Raw genomic sequence first — 23,694 nt, 5'->3', positions numbered from 1 at the left:
TTACATGCACAAATAAATAAATAAACAGCCAATTTTAAACCTGATAGGATTTTTAATCATTCAGTAACTTAGCTATCTGGTTAGGTCAGGATCTATCTGCAGGCTAGAAAGGCTGTTTTAAAAGGCACAGTAGTGGCAATAAATGACTTGTTCCCTTATTTAACCCTCCAGGTTATCTGTGCTTACATCTACCCTCAGCCCTAGGCAAGGTATGCCCCTAGATGCTCTACCTTTCAGGGTCAAGGGTGTGATTTCTGCCTGAGGAGGAAAAGGAGCCTGGGCGGTATTGGGGTGCTGACTTTATTTTAGCAGTGGTTCTCCAACTTGGCTGCATAATATAATCAGATTCTCTGGGGTGAGACTCAGGTGCCAAACCTTTATTAAGCTCCCCAGGTGATTTCAGTGTGCAGCCAAAGCTGAAAATCTTTGCTTTGGGACAAAGAGTCTCATTTAAGTGCCCATCAGAATCACCTGGAGAGCATGTTAAAGTTACAGAAGGCTAGGTCCCAGCCTCAGAGTTTCTGATTCAGTAGGTCTGGGGAGGGACCCAATAATTTGCATTTTTAACAGGTTTTCAGATGAAGCTGATGTTGCTGTCTTACACTTTGAGAACCAATCTTAGAAGAGTTTGACTCTTATTATATACTGGAGTTCAGCTGTGACTGGGGCGTAAGGGGAGGAATGAAAATTGGCAAAAGGAGAGGACAGATACCACTAGCTCCCCTCTTCTCAAAGGTAAAGTGAACTGGGATCTACCGCTGCATTGCTCATCCCCTATTTTCTTAGCCTTTATTTTATAGATTGAGAAAATAAAGGCTCTTCAAGGGTCATGTGAACGGCCCAAAGTTGGTTACACCTGACTTCACCACCCCGTTTTATCTGGTCTCTGTGAACGTGCAGGTCAACCTCTTAACTGCCTCTGCAGCGCGACTCCACTTAACCCTCGTCATAAACCTTTCTCTCCTCCCCTGCCCCACCCGCAGCGTCCTGACGTAGTTGCCCGGACAACGTGCACCTGCGTTCAAAGCACGCAAGGAGCGGTCCTCGGAGGCGCACTGCGTTCTGCGCAGGCACAAAGAGTGAGGTCCCCGGAGCCTCGGGCATGGACCGCGTCAACCCGATGGTAGGTACCCCTAGCCTGGCCTCTCGGCCTGCGCTCCGTGCAGAGGGAGCGCGGTCCTGGGCTCATGGCAGCGGAGCTCCGCACACCCTTTTTTTTTCCATCCTGGCTCTTTACAGACTTTCAGGAGCCCTCTCCCGTAGGGGCTCCTCTGTTCTCCTCCGGGTTGGAGGAAGCGGAAGTTGGACCTGGCCCCCTGCCAGAAGAACAAGTGCCCCTCTTCTTCTCCTTCTTACTCCTCATCGAACTGAGGTCCTCTAGAGTGAGGATTTGAGAAGGTGGTTAGAGATGGAACGCACCTTAAGCCTCCCAGTTTAGTGTGTTTAGAATTACTGAGTTCAGTTGTACTCTAATTGTAGTTCTTAATTTTGGTATGACCACGGTTGAGTCTAAGCTATATTATTTACCCGAAATAACAGGTAATGTGGTACTTTAGGTTACCCCACCACATATATTTAAAGTTCTTCCCCACCCCTCCGTTTCCCCATCCTTAAGCATCTTAATGTTTAAGTGCACAGTTGGAATTGATAAACCCAGACATTGCTTTGTTACCATTAAGGAGTACGTAAACTGAGAGCTGACAGGCTAAATGGTCTTGTGAGACCCTCTATCAATCTTAAAAATTGATTTAAAGAAAAAAAGTCAAGAAATCACGTTTATTTTCAGTTCATTTCAAAAGACTTTACATTTGGTGAAAGGCAATGTGCTTGTCCAGATCTGTGTTTTTTTATGGGTTCCATCTATACATACGAGGGATAAAATGGTTCATTTCTGAAGACAAGTTATTATTTTAATGTGTATCCTTTTTCTGATAATGTGTTTTAATATATGTGAAATAATTATGCTTGAATAGAAGCTTACCGTGTGTACCATTTTATTTGATAGTGAAACTCCAAGGAGTGTGTGTGTGTTTTCTTTTAAATAGGGAAGAGGTTAAGATGGATTTCCTGGGCTATGCATAGTGGACTGTACATATACCAATGAAGATAACAGGGAAAGAATATAAAGTCTAACTGTAGTCCTAGAAGAGAAAGTATGTTCAATTCCTACTTTGCTTTTGAAAAATTGTGTTCTAATGGGTTATTTTTTGATGGCTGCTGTTACATTCTGAGGGTAGATCTTAAAAGATGTTTTTATCCCTAGGAGTTTTTACCTCTAGCTTTAAGTGTGATCGCACTAGCTGGGCCTAACACTGAAACATCAATTAAGCACAGCTTTATCAGGGTAGGATGTTTTAGAAGAAGGAACTAATCTAGGGCACTTAATCTTATTGACTATGCTTGTGAATAATGTATTATTTAAATATTACTGATTGGCTTTTTCATAGGCTCACTCTGGGTCTTTAGAAGGAATAAGTTTAATACCTAACTACTCTTCACCTGAATAGGAGTACTTAGAATATTTACTGAGTAGTATGAAAAAGCAGTCCTAGAACGACAGGATTTTCAATTTGGCCTGATTAAGCAATTTGAAAGAAGAGCAATTCAACTAAATTCCTATTTTGTTATTATCAGTAGAACTTCCACTAGGTCAGTATTGTCAGTACACTTAGCATTGCCATTCTTTTTCTGCATTTTTAAATTTTATTTATTTTTATTTGGTCTTTTTTGGCAGTGCCGCGTGGCTTGCGGGATCTTAGTCCCCACACCAGGGATTGAACCCAGGCAGTGAAAGCGCCAAGTCCTAACCACTGGACTGCCAGGGAATTTCCCAGCATTGCCATTTTGGACTAGGGTGGGAGTGGAGCACAGTTTACATAGATTTGAAGGACTGAGTTTATTTCCACAGGGCTATTTTTCTATTGATATTGACCAGTTTTTAATCTGGTAAAGATCTGCTTTTAGGATGTTACTTAGTCTCTGCAGTATGCAGATTGTGGAAGGGTAAGGTTTGTTTATGTCCTCCTTAGTTTCTCTTAGGAAATCCTTTTTGGTGCAGTTGTACTTTTACTTGACCATGGTTCAGAAGATCTTTTTGGACTCTGTATGTTGGAAGCGGGATGGGACAGACTTTGGTGACTCTATTGTAGATACTTGCCCCAAATTTATGGCTTGGAATTTATTTACATTTATGGAAGTGATATAGTAAACTGTAAAAAAGCTCTCTGGGTCCCTCTGAGAAAAAGATAAATTGAAAACAAAAGGTTCATTTCCACCTGTCTTAAATTAATTTCCTTTTTAAAAAGGAGTGTGGAGGTTAAATACTGACCCAAAAGCCAAGGATCCTAAAAGTAACCATACATCTTGATGAGATTATTATCTCATATTTTCTTGTAGTATTGTGATTCAGCCTTGTAGATAAGCTGAGACTATGGGTCTGAAGTTAACCAATTTATGGAAAGCTAAGACTATTGGGAATAGGATGCACAGAGTGAAAACCCTTGTGGTGGCTTTTCTTCAAATATAAGATTAGAAAGTGTATACTGCATGTTTTTTAAGGCTGGATACACTCAAACTTGAGAATGTAAAACTTTAACAATTGCTTTTACATAGCCTAAACTCTACAGATCTGTAATTGAAGATGTAATTGAAGGAGTGCAGGATCTGTTTGCTGAAGAAGGTATAGAGGAACAAGTCTTAAAAGACTTGAAGCAGGTTTGTAGACAGAAGTTTCTCTCTTGTTTTTTTAGCTTAAAAAATGGATAAATTAAATCCAACCCCCTTAATTATAGTTTAATACCCATTTATTGTGCCTTCAGCTGATCATTTAATTTAAAAGTAAAAAATATAGGAGTAAATATCCTAATTTTTTTTTTTAGAGCAAACATTTTGTTTTTCTCTGCAGCTCTGGGAAACAAAGGTTTTGCAGTCTAAAGCAACAGAAGACTTCTTCAGAAATCGTGTCCAATCGCCTCTGTTTACCCTTCAGTTGCCACACAGCTTGCATCAAACATTGCAATCATCAACAGGTTGGATATAGTTAGTAAATTAGTACTATATGCAGAACAAATTCTCATTTGGTGGTGGTTTGGAATTAGGGTAATGTTCTTAGGGGAGAGGGCTTGGACTTCAAAATCATTGCTATTAAAAGAACACAAGATAAGTCATCACTGCCATGTAATTATTGACAAAAAAATTAGGTTATTTAAACTATTTTTAAAACTATTATAGTCCACAAAGGTGACAAAACCTTACTTCATGGGAACAAATTATATAGTTTGTGGGCTATTGGAAATACCCTTTGTTTATCTCAGAGGATTTGATTGGCTCTAGTAAAGGAGTAATCCAGCCACTTGGTGAAGGAGCAGAGGGAAAGATGGGTGCTTGCAAGCTTGTGCATTCTTTCTCTTCCTCTTGCTATGTGTATGTATTGTAAATCTGGAATTGAAATGGAAGCAAAATGGAGTATAAACAGGAGTATGGAGGTTATTCAGGCTACTTCACAGTTTTGGATGTAAAATGATGGCTAGGGATGGACCATATGCGTATTGTCTTTAATCTTGGACTTAAATCTAGACCTCTGCTTTTAAGGGAAATATTTGTCCATATTATGTCTATCCATTTAAACTGGAAAAGACTAACTGCTAAAAGATAAAACAATACTATTATATCTTTCTAGCCTTTATTTCTTTTTTTCTCCTCTGATTCTTACAATCCTTATGCTGTCCTGATGTGCGTATGTATATACATCTACATGTTGATGCACAGAGACACAGGCACATAGGGATGCACTGACAGACACAGAGGCACCCACCAACAGACATATCCAGACTCAGGGAGACACACCCAGATACAGTCGTGCGCAGACACAGACAGACACACACAAGTAGGTTTTATTGGATTTAGCTGAAATTCAATAGATGAATGTCTGCAAGAGGTAAGGGTAGATTTTGGATTAGATTGTCAGTAAAAACTAGATTGTTCATGGCATACTTGGGAAAATTCACATGAAAATCTTGTGGGTCAAGGTGAGGGGAAAATATCGATAGTAAGGAGGCTAGTACCTCCTCTGTTACAAAATGAGAGAATTTAAGTGTGGCAGCAATTATAACGTATAAAAATGAAATTAACAATGAGTGTTGAGGTGACCAAACACAACTTTTATCTAATGCTGTGCTTAAAATGTGTAACATTGCTCTTTAAGAGTTAGCCATGGCTGTTTTAATTATTAAGTTGACACATTGAATTACATCAATTGTTCGGTTTTTGGCTATGCTTTCATTTTTAACTTTACTGTTTTATTAGGGCATCCCTTTTATTTCTCTATTTAAATAACATTCTTTTAATTTTTTTCTTCATTAAAGAACTTTAAAGATTTTTTCTTTAGGAGTGGCTTGGAGGGTGGTGAATGTGGAGTAGTAAAATACTTGATTGTCTTTTATGAAAAGCATGGTTCTTAAGAAAAGACTAGCTGGAACACTTCTCAGGTTCTTTGTCATTCAAAATTGTAATACTTGATTTTGCCTCAAGATGGTAATATTACCAGTGATTTAAATCACAAAATAGTCTTGCAACTAATATATCTAGCTGACTTTCACTCAGCACTTCTTTCTTTCTAATTCTGTCTTAGAGGTTAGACTAATAGGAATAATTACATTTAAACAAGACAATTTTTCTTCTTCTTTTCTACATCATTCATGATGAAGTGAAGAGGAAGCACATGTATCCTGTAAAACTGCATTATAGGCCTTTTTCCTATCCCTCTTCATTTCTGGGTACTCTGCAATAAGATTCTTGAAGTAAACAGCCTCATAAAATTGAAGTACTTTTTAATTATATCATCTCGTTGTATGCTTCTAAAAGCCTGATTAAGATAGCCTAAACATACTCTACAACCTTTTTATCTCTTGATAACAAGTTCACATTAAATCTACAATGGAATAAGTCCTTTGCCTTTGTCTTTTCCACTGTTAAAATTTGTTTGCCCTGTTGTATTTTCTTTGACTCTATTATCCATTTGTTTACTCATTTGCTATATCTTCAGTTGTCAACTTTTTTTTTTTTGGTCTCAAGACCCCTTTACACTTAAAAGTTGAGAACCTCAAAGTGCTTCCTTTTATGTGGGCTGTTAGTGTCTATTTACCATATTAGAAATTAAAGCTGAGAAATGTTTTAAATGTTGATTTATTAATTTAAAAAATGATTGTATGTTAATATGTATTTGTTAAAAATAACTCTTTTCTAGAACAAAAAAATATTTAGTGAGAAGACTGGTATTGTTTTACTTTTCTGCAATTCTTGTTAGTGTCTGGCTCAATACAAGATAGCTGGATTCTCATATCTATTTCTAAATTTAATCTGTTGTGATATGTAGTTTTGGCAGAAGAAAATCTTCCACAGATAGATAATTGGAAAAGGAAGAGTGTTTTAATAGCTTTTTCAGGTAATTTGGTACTATGCTAAAACTCAACACGTGGTAGTTTCTGAGAGATTAGCTGCAAAGTGGAATCTGAAGCCATATCTATGGACTTTTTGTGATGTTAAAGTTCACTGGTATATCTTGCATTTTGAATGACTGTCTAACCCCTGTGTAATTGTGTAACATACATGGGTGACGTGGAAGGTATTGGTTCACTGAGTTATACATTTGACACACTGTTCATTGTACAGGATAAAAAATCATATTAATATCTCCACATATCTCACAGAAAAGTGTTTAAGTATTGGAAAGCGATGAAGCTTACTGTAGTGGATATAGTTTTCAAAATTCTAATTTTTGCTTGCAAGCTTGAATTTTAATCATTGCCAAACCAATACTGTCAGTTTGTTTTTCTTGAGGTGATAGGCACACTTAGTTCATTTTCAAAAAATTGCCAAATACCCAAGTCTGATGAACCATAGTTTCTGTCAGTTTTTCTTTCAGGTAAAATAGTGTTTCTTGAAAAAAGAAATTAGCTAGGTCAGCTCCCAACTTAAACAATAGCACCATTGGATTTCCTCATACTTCCTTGTACTTCTGTATGCTACAGAGATGCTTTATATGTTCTTCCTGTTTCCTCACACAGAATATTAAAAGCAAGTATACTTGAGGCTTGAAATTTAGTAAAAATAATTCTTTATGGTTACATTAAGGAATTTCTTAAGTGAAACAGTTCTGTTGTTGCTGGTTTTATTTGTTTATTTTTAAACTGTGAGTAAATAGCAATGGAGAATAAATACAGTGAGCACTAGTAAGGTTTGGTGCTTACAGGCTTAATTCATGTGAAGGTGCCTTCAGTTTTATTTATCACGGCTTTGTGCTATCAGTGCAGATGTCAGCACCACCCCCCGCCTTAAAATATTTAGTGAGGGGGCTTCCCTGGTGGCGCAGTGGTTGAGAGTCCGCCTGCCGATGCAGGGGACACGGGTTCGTGCCCCTATCCCGGAAGATCCCACATGCCGCGCAGCGGCTGGGCCCGCGAGCCATGGCCGCGGAGCCTGTGTGTCCGGAGCCTGTGCTCCGCAACGGGAGAGGCCACAGCAGTGAGAGGCCCGCGTACAGCAAAAAAAAAAAAAAAAAAAAAAAAATATTTAGTGAGAAAGTAAAAAGGCATATATTGTTTTGATATTATAAAAACAGTGTTGACCTTATGAACACCCTGAAAGTATCTTAGGGAGCCCCAGGGGTTTGTACACTAAACTCTGAGAACTGCTGTTCTATTCTTATATTCTATTATATATAATTTATAATCCACTTTTAAAAAATACTTAATTTTTTAGAGCATCTTTAGGTTCACAGCAAATTTGAGAGAGGGTACAGAGATTTCCCATATACTCCTTGCTCCCACGCAGGCATAGCCTCTCCAGTTATCAACATACCCCACCAGAGTGGTACATTTGTTACAGTTGATGAACCTGCATTGACACATCGTAAACACCCAAAGTCCATAGTTTACATTGTCACTTTTGGGGTTGTACATTCTGTGGGGCTGGGCAAGTTTATAATGACTTGAATCCACTGTAGTAGTTTCATACAGAGTATTTCCATTGCCCAAGATATCTTCTGTGCTCCTCTGCATCCGTTCCCCTCACACCAGTCTCTGGCAACCACTGATCTTTTTACTGTCTCCATAGTTTTGCCTTTTCTAGAATGTCATGTAGTTGTAACACTACAGTATACAGCCTTCTCAGATTGGCTTCTTTCAGTTAGTAATATGATTTAAAAAAAATTATTATTATTTTTTATATTTGGCTGCATTGGGTCTTCGTTGCTGCACCCGGGTTTTCTCTAGTTGCGGTGAGTGGGGGCTGCTCTTCGTTGCGGTGCACAGGCTTCTCATTGCGGTGGCTTCTCCCGCTTCAGAGCACAGGCTCTAGGCACACAGGCTTCAGCAGTTGTGGCATGTGGGCTCAGCAGTTGTGGCTTGTGGGCTCCAGAGCGCAGACTCAGTAGTTGTGGCGCACGGGCCCAGTTGCTATGCGCCGTGTGGGAACCTCCCGGACCAGGGCTTGAGCTCGTGTCCCCTGCATTGGCAGACGGATTCTTAACCATTGCGCCACCAGGGAAGTTCAGTAATATGATTTTAAGGTTCTTCCATGTCTTTTCATGGCTTGATAGCTCCTTTTTTTTCAACACTGAATAATATTCCATTGTCCGGAGGTACCACAGTTTATATACCCATTCACCTACTGAAGGATAACATCTTGGTTGCTGCCAGGTTTTGGCAATTATAAATAAAAATGCCGTTAACATTTGTGTGCAGGTTTTTGTGAAGAAATAAGTTTTCAACTCCTTTGGGCAAATGCCAAGAAGTGTGATTGCTGGATCATATGGTAAGAGTATGTTTAGCTTGGTAAGAAACTGTCAAGCTATCTTCCAAAGCGGCCGAACCATTTTACATTCCCCAGCAATGAATGAGAGTTTGTTGCTCCGCATACTTGCCAGCATATCGCTGTTATCAGTGTTCTGAATTTTGTCCATTCCAATAGGGGTGTAGTGGTATTTCGTTGTTTTAATTTACATTTCCCCAATGACATATGATATGGAGCATCTTTTATATTTTTCATATGCTTATTTGCCATTTATATATCTTCTTTGGTGAAGTGTCTATTTAGGTCTTTGGCCCATTTCTAATTGGTTTGTTTGCTTTCTTATTGTTAAGTTTTGAGAGTTCTTTGTGTATTTTTTTTTTTTTTTAGTAAATTTGCCTTTTATTTATCTTTTTTTTTTTTTTACTATTTTTTTAACATCTTTATTGGAGTATAATTGCTTTACAATGGTGTGTTAGTCTCTGCTGTGGAACAAAGTGAATCAGCTATACGTACACATATATCCCCATATACCCTCCCTCTTGAGTCTCCCTCGCACCCTCCCTATCCCACCCCTCTAGGTGGACACAAAGCACCGAGCTGATCCCCCTGTGCTATGCGGCTGCTTCCCGCTAGCTATCTATTTTACGTTTGGTAAATAGTGTATATATGTCCATGCCACTCTCTCACTTCGTCCCAGCTTACCATTCCCCCTCCCCGTGTCCTCAAGTCCATTCTCTGCATCTGCGTCTTTATTCCTGTCCTGCCCCTAGGTTCTTCAGAGCCATTGTTTTTTAGATTCCATATATATGTGTTAGCATATGGTACTTGTTCTTCTCTTTCTGACTTACTTCACTCTGTATGACAGACTCTATGTCCATCCACCTCACTACAAATAACTATTTCATTTCTTTTGATGGCTGAATAATATTCCACTGTATATATGTGCCACATCTTCTTTGTCCATTCATCTGTCGATGGACACGTAGGTTGCTTCCATGTGCTGGATATAGTGCTGCAGTGAACATTGTGGTACGTGACTCTTTTTGAATTATGGTTTTCTCAGGGTATATGCCCAGTAGTGGGATTGCAGGCTCATATGGTAGTTCTATTTTTAGGTTTTAAGAAACCTCCATACTGTTCTCCATAGTGGCTATATCAATTTACATTCCCACCAACAGTGCAAGAGGGTCCCCTTTTCTCCACACCTTCTCCAGCATTTCTTGTTTGTAGATTTTTTGGTGATGGCTATTCGGACTAGTGTGAGGTGATACCTCATTGTAGTTTTGATTTGCATTTCTCTAATGATTAGTGATGTTGAGCATCCTTTCATGTGTTTGTTGGCAATCTGTATGTCTTTGTTGGAGAAATGTCTATTTAGGTCTTCTGCCCATTTTTGGATTGGGTTGATTTTGATATTGAGCTGCATGAGCTGCTTGTATATTTTGGAGATTAATCCTTTGTCAGTTGCTTTGTTTGCAAATATTTTCTCCCATTCTGAGGGTTGTCTTTTCATCTTGTTTATGGTTTCCTTTGCTGTGCAAAAGCTTTGAAGTTTCATTAGGTCCCATTGTTTATTTTTGTTTTGATTTCCATTTCTCTAGCAGGTAGGTCAAAAAGGATCTTGCTGTGATTTATGTCATAGGGTGTTCTGCCTATGTTTTTCTTTAAGAGTTTTATAGTGTCTGGCTGTACATTTAGGTCTTTAATCCATTTTGAGTTTATTTTTGTGTATGGTGTTAGGAAGTGTTCTAATTTCATTCTTTTACATGTAGCTGTCCAGTTTTCCCAGCACCACTTACTGAAGAGGCTGTCTTTTCTCCATTTTACATTCTTGCCTCCTTTATCAAAGATAAGGTGGCCATATGTATGTGGGTTTATCTCTGGGCTTTCTATCCTGTTCCATTGATCTATATTTCTGTTTTTGTACCAGCACCATACTGTCTTGATTACTGTAGCTTTGTAATATAGTCTGAAGTCAGGGAGCCTGATTCCTTCAGCTCCATTTCTCTTTCTCATGATTGCTTTGGCTATTCGGGGTCTTTTGTGTTTCCATACAAATTGTAAATTTTTTTGTTCTAGTTCTGTGAAAAATGCCATTCATAATTTGATAGGGATTGCATTGAATCTGCAGATTGCTTTGAGTAGTATAGCCCTTTTCACAATGTTGATTCTTCCAATTTAGGAGCGTGGTATATGTCTCCATCTGCTTGTGTCATCTTTAATTTCTTTCATCAGTGTCTTATAGTTTTCTGCATACAGGTCTCTTGTCTTCTTAGGTAGGTTTATTCCTAGGTATTTTACTTTTTTGTTGCAATGGTAAATCGGAGTGTTTCCTTAATTTCCCTTTCTGATTTTTCATCATTAGTGTATAGGAATGCAAGAGATTTCTGTGCATTAATTTTGTATCCTGCTGCTTTACCAAATTCATTGATTAGCTCTAATAGTTTTCTCATAGCATCTTCAGGATTCTCTATGTATAGTATCATGTCATCTGCAAACAGTGACAGTTTAACTTCTTTTCTATTTGGATTCCTTTTATTTCCTTTTCTCCTCTGATTGCTGTGGCTAAAACTTCCAAAATTATGTTGAATAAGAGTGGTGAGAGTGGACAACCTTGTCTTGTTCCTTATTTTAGTGGAAATGGTTTCAGTTTTTCACCATTGAGAACGATGTTGGCTGCGGGTTTGTCATATATGGCCTTTATTATGTTGAGGTAAGTTCCCTCTATGCCTACTTTCTGGAGAGGTTTTATCATAAATCGGTGTTGAATTTTGTAAAAAGCTTTTTCTCCATCTGTTGAGGTGATCATATGGGTTTTCTCCTTCAATTTGTTAATATGGTGTATCACATTGATTGATTTGTGTATATTGAAGAATCTTTGCATTCCTGGGATAAACCCCACTTAATCATGGTGTATGATCCATTTAAAGTGCTGTTGGATACTGTTTGCTAGTATTTTGTTGAGGGTTTTTGCATCTGTGTTCATCAGTGTTACTGACCTGTAGTTTTCTTTGTGACAGCTTTGTCTGGTTTTGGTGTCAGGGTGATGGTGGCCTTGTAGAATGAGTTTGGGAGTATTCCTCCCTCTCCTATATTTTGGAAGAGTTTGAGAAGGATACGTGTTAGCCCCTCTCTAAATGTTTGATAGCATTCACCTGTGAAGCCATTTGGTCCTGGGCTTTTGTTTGTTGGAAGATTTTTAATCACAGTTTCAATTTCAGTGCTTGTGATTGGTCTGTTTATATTTTCTGTTTCTTCCTGGTTCTGTCTTGGAAGGTTTTGCTTTTCTGAGAATTTGTCCATTTCTTCCAGGTTGTCCATTTTATTGGCATAGAGTTGCTTGTGGTAACCTCTCATGATCCTTTATATTTCTGCAGTGTCTGTTTAACTTCTCCTTGTTCATTTCTGATTTTATTGATTTGAGGCTTCTCCCTCTTTTTCTTGATGAGTCTGGCTAATGGTTTATCAATTTTGTTTATCTTCTCAGAGAACCAGCTTTTAGTTTTATTGATCTTTGCTATTGTTTCCTTCATTTCTTTTTCATTTATTATCTGATCTGATCTTTATGGTATCTTTCCTTCTGCTAACTTTGGGGGTTTTTTTTGGTTCCTCTTTCTCTAGTTGCTTTAGGTGTAAGGTTAGGTTGTTTATTGGATATTTTTCTTGTTTCTTGAGGTAAGAATATATTGCTATAAACTTCCGTCTTAGAACTGGATTTGCAGCATCCCATAGGCTTTGGGCCCTCGTGTTTTTTTTTTTTTTTTTTTTCTTTTTTCTTTTTGCGGTATGCGGGCCTCTCACTCCTGTGGCCTCTCCCGTTGCGGAGCACAGGCTCCGGACGCGCAGGCCCAGCGGCCATGGCTCACGGGCCCAGCCGCTCCGCGGCACATGGGATCCCCCCAGACCGGGGCACGAACCCGTGTCCCCTGCATCGGCAGGCGGACTCTCAACCACTGCGCCACCAGGGAGGCCCCCTCGTGTTTTCATTGTCATTTGTTTCTAGACAGTTTTTGATTTCCTCTTTGATTTTTCAGTGATCTCTTGGTTATTTAGTAGTGTATTGTTTAGCCTCCATGTGTTTGTACATTTTACAGATTTTTCCCTGTAATTGATATGTAGTCTCATAGTGTTGTGGTTGGAAAAGATACTTGATATGATTTCAGTTTTCTTAAATTTACCAAGGCTTGATTTGTGACCCAAGTTATGATCTATCCTGGAGAATGTTCCATGAGCACTTGAGAAGAAAGTGTGTTCTGTTGTTTTTGGATGGAATGTCCTATAATTATCAATTAAGCCCATCTTGTTTAATATGTCATTTAAAGCTTCTGTTTCCTTATTTATTTTCATTTTGGATGATCTGTCCATTGATGTAAGTGAGGTGTTAAAGTCCCCCTCTATTATTGTGTTACTGTCCATTTCCTCTTTTAGAGCTGTTAGCAGTTACCTTATGTATTGAGGTGCTCCTATGTTTGATGCATATATATTTATAATTGTTATATCTTCTTCTTGGATTGATCCCTTGATCATTATGTAGTGTCCTTCCTTGTCTCTTGTAACATTCTTTATTTTAAAGTCTATTTTATCTGAGTATGCTTCTCTAGCTTTCTTCTGATTTTCATTTGCATGGAATATCTTTTTCCATCCCCTCACTTTCAGTCTGTATGTGTCCCTAGCTCTGAAGTGGGTCTCTTGTAGACAGCATATATACCAGTCTTGTTTTTGTATCCATTCAGCCGGTCTGTATCTTTTGGTTGGAGCATTTAATCCATTTACATTTAAGGTATCTATCGATATGTATGTTCCTATTACCATTTTCTTAATTGTTTTGGGTTTGTTATTTTAAGTGTTTTCCTCTTCTTGTGTCTCCTGCCTAGAGAAGTTCCTTTAGCATTTGTTGTAAAGGTGGCTTGGTGGTGCTAAATTCTCTTAGCTTTTGCTTGTCTCTAAAGGTTGTAATTTCTCCATCGAACCTGAATGAGATCCTTGGTTTTAGGTTTTTCCCTTTCATCACTTAAATATGTCCTGCCACTCCCTTCTGGCTTGCAGAGTTTCTGCTGAAAGATCAGCTGTTAACCTTATGGGGATTCCCTTGTATGTTATTTGTTGCTCTTCCCTTGCTGCTTTTAATATTTTTCTTTGTATTTAACTTTTGATAGTTTGATTAATATGTGTCTTGGTGTGTTTCTCCTTGGATTTATCCTGCTTGGGACTCTGTGCTTCGTGAACTTGATTGACTATTTCCTTTCCCATATTAGGGAAGTTTTCAACTGTATTCTCTTGAAATATTTTCTCAGTCCCTTTCTTTTTCTCTTCTCCTTCTGGGACCCCTGTAATTTAAATGTTGGTGTGTTTAATGTTGTCCCAGGGGTCTCTGAGACTGTCCTTAATTCTTTTCATTCCTTTTTCTTTATTCTACTCTGAGGTAATTATTTCCACTATTTTATCTTCCAGGTCACTTGTCCATTCTTCTGCCTCAGTTATTCTGCTATTGATTCCTTCTAGAGAATTTTAATTTCATTTTTTGTATTGTTCATCATTGTTTGTTTGCTCTTTAGTTCTTCTATTTCCTTGTTCAATGTTTCTTATATTTTCTCCATTCTATTTCCAAGATTTTGGATCGTCTTTACTATCATTACTCTGAATTCTTTTTCAGATAGACTGCCTATTTCCTCTTCATTTGTTTGGTCTGGTGGGTTTTTACCTTGCTTCTTCATCTGCTGTATATTTCTCTGTCTTCCCGTTTTGCTTAACTTAGTGTATTTGGGGTCTCCAGGCTGCAGGTTCATAGTTCCCATTGTTTTTTTTTTTTTTTTTGCAATTTGCAGGCCTCTCACTGCTGTGGCCCCTCCCGCCGCGGAGCACAGGCTCCAGACGCGTAGGCCCAGCGGCCATGGCTCACGGGCCCAGCCGCTCCGCGGCATGTGGGATCCTCCTGGACCGGGGCACAAACCCGTGTCCCCTGCATCGGCAGGCAGACTCTCAACCACTGCGCCACCAGGGAAGCCCAATTCCCATTGTTTTTGGTGTCTTCCCCCAGTGGGTAAGGTTGGTTCAGTGGGTTGTGTCGGCTTCTTGGTGGAGGCGACTGGTGCCTGTGTTCTGGTGGGTGAAGCTGGATCTTGTCTTTCTGTTGGTCAAGACCACGTCTGGTGTGTGTTTTGGGGATGTCTGTGAACTCAATATGATTTTAGGCAGCCTCTATTCTAATGGGTGGGGTTGTGTTCCTATTTGTTTGGCATGGGATGTCTAGTACTGGAGCTTGCTGGTCGTTGAGTGGAGCTGGGTGTAAGCATTGGGACAGAGGTCTCTGGGAGAGCTCTTGCCAATTGATATTATGTGGGGCTGGGATGTCTCTGGTGGTCCAGTGTCCTGAACTTGGCTCTCTCACTTCAGAGACTCAAGCCTGACCCCTGGCACCAAGACCCTGTGAGCCACATGGCTCTTTTGGGAAGTCTGAGGTCTTCTGCCGGCATTCAGTAGGTATTCTGTAGAAGTTGTTCCACATGTAGATGTATTTTTCTGAGATCAAACGAGATCAGGTGCATTCAGGATGGTATGGCCGTAGACTGTAGATGTATTTTTGATGTATTTGTGGGGAGGAAAGTGATCTCCATGTCTTACTACTCCACCACCTGAAGGTCCTCTGTCTCTTTTTTTATTTTGGATAACAGTCCCTTATTAGGTATGTTTTTTGCAAATATTTTCTCCCAAACTGTGGCTTGTCTCCTCATTCTCCTGACATTGTCTTTCGCAAAGCAGTTTTTAATTTTAATGAAGTTCAGCTTATCAGTTATGTCTTTCATGGATTGTTCCTTCAGTGTTGTATCAAAAAAGTCATTGCTATACTCAAGTCATGTAGATTTTCTCATATGTTATTTTCCAGGAGTTTTATAGTTTTGCATTTTACATTTAGCTCTGTGATCCATTTTGAATTAACTTTTGTGAAGCATGTAAGGTCTGTATCTAGGTTCATTTTTTTTGCATTTGATGTTCAGTTGTTCCAGCACTATTTGTTGAAGAGGCTATCTTTGCTCCATTGTATTGTTTATGCTCCTTTGTCAAAGATCAATTGATTATATTTATGGGGATCTATTTCTGGGCTGTCTGTTCTGTTCCACTGATCTATTTGTATATTTTTTTGCCATCTATTTGTCTACACTGTCTTGGTTACTGTAGCTTTACAGTAAGTCTTGAAGTTGGGTAATGTTAGTAGTCATCATTTTTCCTTGAATATCATATTGGCTGTTCTGGGTCTTTTGCTTATAATCCACTTTTTTCTTTTCTTTTTTCTTTTTTTTTTGCGGTACGCAGGCTTCTTACCGCTGTGGCCCCTCCCGCTGCAGAGCACAGGCTCCGGACGCGCAGGCCCAGTGGCCATGGCCCACGGGCCCAGCCGCCCCGCGGCATGTGGTATCCTCCCAGACCGAGGCACGGACCCGCGTCCCCTGCATCAGCAGGTGGACTCCCAACCACTGCGCCACCAGGGAAACCCTATAATCCACTTTTGAGAGAGAAATGGGACTGTGTTAATAATAACCTCAGGATTTCCCTGGTGGTACAGTGGTTAAGAATCTGTCTGCCAATGCATGGGACATGGGTTTGATCCCTGGTCTGGGAAGATCCCACGTGCAGTGGAGCAACTAAGCCCATGCACCACAACTACTGAGCCTGCACTCTAGAGCCCACATGCCACAACTACCGAAGCCCATGTGCCTAGAGCCCGAGCTCCGCAGCAAGAGAAGCCACTGCAGTGAGAAGCCCGCACACTGCAACGAAGAGTAGCCCCCACTTGCCGCAAGTAGAGGAAGCCCGCGCGCAACAACGAAGACCCAATGCAGTCATAAATAAATAAATAGTAATAATAATAACCTCAGAATAACAGGAGTAAACTAGGACTGTCCTGAGCACACTGGGACATGTAGTCACTGTGTCTATAATTGCCTTATTTCTAGGGCAATTCAAATCATCTGCTATTTGGTTTTCATGTCACATAGTCTTTTTGATGAAACCATCAATCATTGTGGGAGGAAGACAGGGCAGAACCAGGAACATTGAGAGGTTTGTTAGCTTTCATCTTTGAGCATTAAAACTCCTAAACTTCAGGTACAAACTGTATGTCCTGTTGTTTTTGAATTTGGATCTGTTAAAAATTTCAGCAATGTTGTTGTTTCTTGAGGTGATTTGAGTTAGAATATTCAGTTTGGTCATCAGGAGACAGCCATATACTAAAGAGTAGTCACAAAAAAGAAATTTACCAGTTTTTGCACCTTTTGAATAATGTGACTTGGATATTAAAATTTGGTATGGTTCAAAGTGGGACCAAATATTGTTAAATGATTAACTGCCTTAATGTGTCAAAGACTTTTTGGTGTGTAGGGAAAAGTACAGTTATAAATGTGAATGTTGTTGTGCTATATTATTTTTTTGCAAAACTCCTTAAATTATATTTGTCAGATTAAATTTTTCCTTTATTCTAAAGCTTATTGTTTATGAAATTTACTATTTCTAGAATATATACATGAAGACCAAAATTCTGACACTTTAAGTAAAAACATGTATTCAATTAAAACTTAATTGGTTATTGACACTATCTTGAGTATTTTAAAAAGTATGTTTCAGGCACATATAATGGTGTACATAATTAGTGAATGTATATGAATGATGAATATAACTTGTGAATTTAGTATCAAAATTAAGTAGAAGCTACATGAATCTTTAAAATTTTGTTCAATTTTTTGATGGCTCTAAAGAAACTCTTAAAACTCTCTTTTAGCTCTGTTTGATTTGTATGAGTAGAGAGAATTATCCTTTGGGATTTATTGCAGAGTATTTAACAGGGGAGAATTGTTGCTATTTTTCCTCAAGAAATTCATTTAATTGCTTCAGACAGTATGTTAACAGATTTTTGTTTCCTCTCAGGCTATGGCTTATGCTGTACCAGCCTAAGCTTTTCTCACTTCAGCTAATTAAGACTAATACCATTGTGTTCCTGCCACTCCAGTTCTAATTTAGCCTTTCCAAAAAGAATGCTGGTTAAGAAGCAAAGCTATAGATGACAGAGGATAAAAATAATTTTGTACTTCATTAACCGTCAATCTTTGTAGCTTCACTTCTGTTGTCTTAATGTGAGAAGAATCAGTAGTTAAAAAAATTTTGCTCTTCTGAGCTGTTTGTTGTATATGATGGAGCCATTCTAGTGTCAGAAATGGATCTTTAGGACAGTTTTCCTTAATACAGTATGTGAAAAAATACCATTAAAAAACATTACATTCGGTATATACGTGCTGCATAAACATGCTAAAATGTTTTTGTTTTTATTAAGAAAAGGCAAAATGGTCTTCTAACAGTCAGGTTCAAGTAGATAAAATGAACCTTGAGGTAAGGTTTAAGGTTACATTGGTCAACTGAGATCCTTCTAGTAACTCTTTGTTCTTTAGACTTATTTTAAAAAAAATTTTTATTGGAGTATAGTTGATTTAAAATACTGTGTTAGTTTTAGCTGTACAGCAAAGTGAATCAGTTATACATATACATCTATCCACTCTTTTTTAGAATCTTTTCCCATATAGGTCATTACAGGGTACTGAGAAGAGTTCCCTGTGCTATGCAGTAGGTCCCTATTAGTTACCTATTTTATATATAGTAGTGTGTATATATCAATCCCAATCTCCCAATTTATCCCTCCCCCTTTCCCCACCTGGTAACCATAAGTTTATTTTGTACATCTGTGACTCTCTTTCTGTTTTATCAATAAGTTCATTTGTACCATTTTTCTGGGATTCCACATATAAGTGATATCATATGATGTTTGTCTTTCTCTGTCTGACTTACTTCACTCAGTATGACAATCTCTAGGTTCATCCATGTTGCTGCAAATGACATTATTTTGTTCTTTTTATGGCTGAGTAGTATTAAGACTTATTTTTAAATGATTACATTTACAACCATTTGGCCAACCTTTTATTTTTTTGAATGTCTGAATTTTATTTTATTTATTTTCTTATACAGCAGGTTCTTATTAGTCATCAGTTTTATAAACATCAGTGTATACATGTCAATCCCAATCGCCCAATTCAGCACATCACCATCCCCACCCCCCTGCGGCTTTCCCCCCTTGGTGTCCATATGTTTGTTCTCTATATCTGTGTCTCAACTTGTGCCCTGCACACTGGTTCATCTGTACCATTTTTCTAGGTTCCACGTACATGCGTTCATATATGATATTTGTTTTTCTCTTTCTGACTTACTTCAGTCTGTATGACAGTCTCTAGATCCATCCACGTCTCAACAAATGACCCAATTTTGTTCCTTTTTATGGCTGAGTAATATTCCATTGTTATATGTACCACAACTTCTTTATCCATGCGTCTTGTCAATGGGCATTTAGGTTGCTTCCATAACCTGGCAATTGTAAATAGTGCTGCAGTGAACATTGGGGTGCATGTGTCTTTTTGAATTATAGTTTTCTCTGGGTATATGCCCAGTAGTGGAATTGCGGGATCATATGGTAATTCTATTTTTAGTTTTTTAAGGAACCTCCATACTGTTCTCCATAGTGGCTGTATCAGTTTACATTCCCACCAACAGTGCAAGAGTGTTCCCTTTTCTCCATACCCTCTCCAGCATTTGTTGTTTGTAGGTTTTCTGATGATGCCCATTCTAACTGGTGTGAGGTGATACCTCATTGTAGTTTTGATTTGCATTTCTCTAATCATTAGTGATGTTGAGCAGCTTTTCATGTTCTTCTTGGCCATCTGTGTGTCTTCTTTGGAGAAATGTCGATTTAGGTCTTCTGCCCATTTTTGGATTGGGTTGTTTGTTTCTTTAATATTGAGCTGCATGAGCTGTTTATATATTTTGCAGATTAATCCTTTGTCTGTGGATTAGTTTGCAAATATTTTCTCCCATTCTGAGGGTTGTCTTTTCATCTTGTTTATGGTTTCCTTTGCTGTGCAAAAGCTTTGAAGTTTCATTAGGTCCCATTTGTTTATTTTTGTTTTTATTTCCATTGCTCTAGGAGGTGGATTAAAAAATATCTTGCTGAGATTTATGTCAAAGAGTGTTCTTCCTAAGTTTTCCTCTAAGAGATTTATAGTGTCCGGTCTTACATTTAGGTCTCGAATCCATTTTTAGTTTATTTTTGTGTATGGTGTTAGGGAGTGTTCTAATTTCATTCTTTTACATGTAGCTGTCCAGTTTTCCCAGCACCACTTACTGAAGAGACTGTCTGTTCTCCATTGTATATCCTTGCCTCCTTTGTCATAGATTAGTTGACCATAGGTGCATGGGTTTATCTCTGAGCTTTCTATCTTGTTCCATTGATCTTTGTGTTTTTATGCCAGTACCATATTGTCTGGATTACTGTAGCTTTGTAGTGTAGTCTGAAGTCAGGGAGTCTGATTCCTCCTGCTCCGTTTTTTTCCCTCAAGACTGCTTTTGCTATTCGGGGTCTTTTGTGTCTCCATACAAAATTTAAGATTATTTGTTTTAATTATGGAAAAAATGCCATTGGTAATTTGATAGAGATTGCATTGAATCTGTAGATTGCTTTGGGTAGTATAGTCATTTTCACAATATTGACTCTTCCAATCCAAGAGCATGGTATATCTCTCCATCTGTTGGTATCTTTACTTTCTTTCTTCAGTGTCTTATAGTTTTCTGCATACAGGTCGTTTGTTTCCCTAGGTAGATTTATTGGTAGGTATTTTATTCTTTTTGTTGCAGTGGTAAATGGGAGTGTTCCCTTAATTTCTCTTTCAGATTTTTCATCATTAGTGTATAGGAATGCAAGAGATTTCTGTGCATTAATTTTGTATCCTGCTACTTTACCAAATTCATTGATTATCTCTACTAGTTTTCTGGTGGCATTTTTAGGATTCTCTATGTATAGTATCATGTCATCTGCAAACAGTGACAGTTTAACTTCTTCTTTTCCAATTTGTATTCCTTTTATTTCTTTTTCTTCTCTGATTGCCGTGGCTAGGACTTCCAAAACTATGTTGAATAATAGTGGTGAGAGTGGACATCCTTCTCTTGTTCCTGATCTTAGAGGAAATGCTTTCAGTTTTTCACCATTGGGAATGAGGTTTGCTGTGCATTTGTCTTTTATGGCCTTTATTATGTCCACTTTCTGGAGAGTGTTTATCTTAAATGGGTGTTGAATTTTGTCAAAAGCGTTTTCTGCATCTATTGAGATGATCATGTGGTTTTTCTTCTTCAATTTGTTAATATGGTGTATCACATTCATTGATTTGCCTATATTGAAGAATCCTTGCCTCCCTGGGATAAATCCTACTTGATCATGGTGTATGATCCTTTTAATGTGTTGTTGGAGTCTGTTGGCTAATATTTTGTTGAGGATTTTTGCATCTATATTCATCAGTGATATTGGCCTGTAATTTTCTTTTTTTTGTAGTATCTTTGTCTGGTTTTGGTATCAGCGTGATGGTAGCTTCATAGAATGAGTTTGGGAGTGTTCCTCCCTCTGCAATTTTTTGGAAGAGTTTGAGAAGGATGGATGTTAGCTCTTCTCTAAATGTTTGATAGAATTCACCTGTGAAACCATCTGGTTCTGGACTTTTGTTTTTTGGAAGATTTTTACTCACAGTTTCAACTTCATTACTTGTGATTGGTCTGTTCATATTTTCTATTTCTTCCTGGTTCAGTCTTGGAAGGTTATACCTTTGTAAGAATTTGTTCATTTCTTCCAGGTTGTCCATTTTATTTGCATAGAGTTGCTTGTAGTAGTCTCTTAGGATGCTTTGTATTTCTGTGGTTTCTGTTGTAACTTCTCCTTGTTCATTTCTTTTTTTTTTTAAATTAATTAATTAATTAATTTAGGACTGTGTTGGGTCTTCGTTTCTGTGCGAGGGCTTTCTCTAGTTGTGGCAAGTGGGGGCCACCCTTCATCACGGTGCGCGTGCCTCTCACTATCACGGCCTCTCTTGTTGCGGAGCACAGGCTCCAGACGCGCAGGCTCAGTAGTTGTGGCTCACGGGCCTAGTCGCTCCGCGGCATGTGGGATCCTCCCAGACCAGGGCTCGAACCTGTGTCCCCTGCATTAGCAGGTAGATTCTCAACCACTGCGCCACCAGGGAAGCCCTCCTTGTTCATTTCTAATTTTAGTGATTTGAGACCTCTCCCTCTTTTTCTTGATGAGTCTGGCTAATGGTTTATCATTTTTGTTTATCTTCTCAATGAACCAGCTTTTAGTTTTATTGATCTTTGCTCTTGCTTTCTTTGTTTCTATTTTATTTATTTCTGCTCTGATATTGATGATTTCTTTCCTTCTGCTAACTTTGGGTTTTGTTTGTTCTGCTTTCTCTAGTTCCCTTAGGTTTAACGTTAGATTGTTTGAGATTTTTCTTGTTTCTTGAGGTACCCTTGTATTTCTATAAACTTCCCTCTTAGAACTGCTTTTGCTGCATCCCATAGGTTTTGGATTGTCGTGTTTTCATTGTCATTTGTCTCTAGGTATTTTTTTATTTCCTCTTTGATTTCTTCAGTGATCTCTTGGTTATTTAGTAGCATATTGTTTAGGCTCCATGTGTTTGTGTTTTTATGTTTTCTTTCCCTGTAATTGATTTCTAATCTAATAGTGTGGTCAGAAAAGATACGTGATATGATTTCAATTTTCTTAAATTTACTGAGGCTTGATTTGTGACCCAAGATGTGATCTATCCTGGAGAATGTTCTGTCTGCACTTGAGACGAAAGTGTAATCTGCTGTTTTTGGATGGAATGTACTATAAATATCAATTAAATCTATCTGGTCTATTGTGTCATTTAAAGCTTGTGTTTCCTTATTAATTTTGTGTTTGGATGATCTGTCCATTGGTGTAAGTGAGGTGTTAAAGTCCCCCACTATTATTGTGTTACTGTCGATTTTCTCTTTTATAGCTGTTAGCAGTGGCCTTATGTGTTGAGGTGCTTCTATGTCGGGTGCATATATATTTATAATTGTCATATCTTCTTTTTGGATTGATCCCTTGATCATTATGTAATGTCCTTCCTTGTCTCTTGTAACATTCTTTGTTTTAAAGTCTATTTTATCTGATATGAGTATAGCTACTCCAGCTTTCTTTTGATTTCCATTTGCACGGAATATCTTTTTCCATCCCCTCACTTTCAGTTTGTATGTGTCCCTAGGTCTGAAGTGGGTCTCTTGTAGACAGCATATATATGGGTCTCTTTTTGTATCCATTCAGCAAGCCTGTGTCTTTTGGTTGGAGCATTTAATCCATTCACGTTTAAGGTAATTATTGATATGTATGTTCCTATGACCATTTTCTTAATTGTTTTGGGTTTGTTTTTGTAGGTCCTTTTCTTCTCTTGTGTTTCCCACTTAGAGAAGTTCCTTTAGCATTTGTTGTAGAGCTGGTTTGGTGGTGTTGAATTCTCTTAGCTTTTGCTTGTCTGTAAAGCTTTTGATTTCTCCATCGAATCTGAATGAGATCCTTGCCAGGCAGAGTAATCTTGTCTGTAGGTTCTTCTCTTTCATCACTTTAAGTATATCATGCCACTCCCTTCTGGCTTGTAGAGTTTCTGCTGAGAAATCAGCTGTTAACCTTATGGGAATTCACTTGTATGTTTTTTTGTTGTTTTTCCCTTGCTGCTTTCAGTAATTTTTATTTGTCTTTAATTTTTGCCAATTTGATTACTGTGTGTCTTGGCGTGTTTCTCCTTGCATTTATCCTGTATGGGACTCTCTGCATTTACTGGACCTGGGTGGCTATTTCCTTTCCCATGTTAGGGAAGTTTTCAACTGTAATCTCTTCACATATTTTCTCTGGTCCTTTCTCTCTCTCTTTTCCTTCTGGGACCCCTGTAATGCAAATGTTGTTGTGTTTAATGTTGTCCCAGAGGTCTCTTAGGCTGTCTTCATTTGTTTTTATTCTTTTTTCTT

At 38.3% G+C, this 23,694-nt stretch overlaps 1 protein-coding gene across 1 annotated transcript in view; it reads left to right on the top strand.

Annotated features, from left to right (window-relative positions):
- Positions 1 to 562: 562 nt before the first annotated feature.
- Positions 563 to 23,694, top strand: part of GTF2A1L (general transcription factor IIA subunit 1 like) — a 59,555-nt gene continuing 36,423 nt past the window's right edge. The window contains exons 1-3 of the mRNA XM_081254548.1: positions 563 to 1,123; positions 3,613 to 3,714; positions 3,905 to 4,028. Coding sequence (XP_081110674.1) covers positions 1,103 to 1,123; positions 3,613 to 3,714; positions 3,905 to 4,028 — 247 coding nt within the window. The 5' untranslated portion in view covers positions 563 to 1,102. The remainder of the gene's footprint in view (positions 1,124 to 3,612; positions 3,715 to 3,904; positions 4,029 to 23,694) is intronic.

Source organism: Mesoplodon bidens (genome assembly GCF_964165515.1).
Source record: "Mesoplodon bidens genome assembly, chromosome: 14".
Taxonomy (NCBI): domain Eukaryota; kingdom Metazoa; phylum Chordata; class Mammalia; order Artiodactyla; family Ziphiidae; genus Mesoplodon; species Mesoplodon bidens.
Note: the sequence above shows the minus strand (reverse complement) of the source record. Positions and strands in the feature narration are given on the sequence as shown.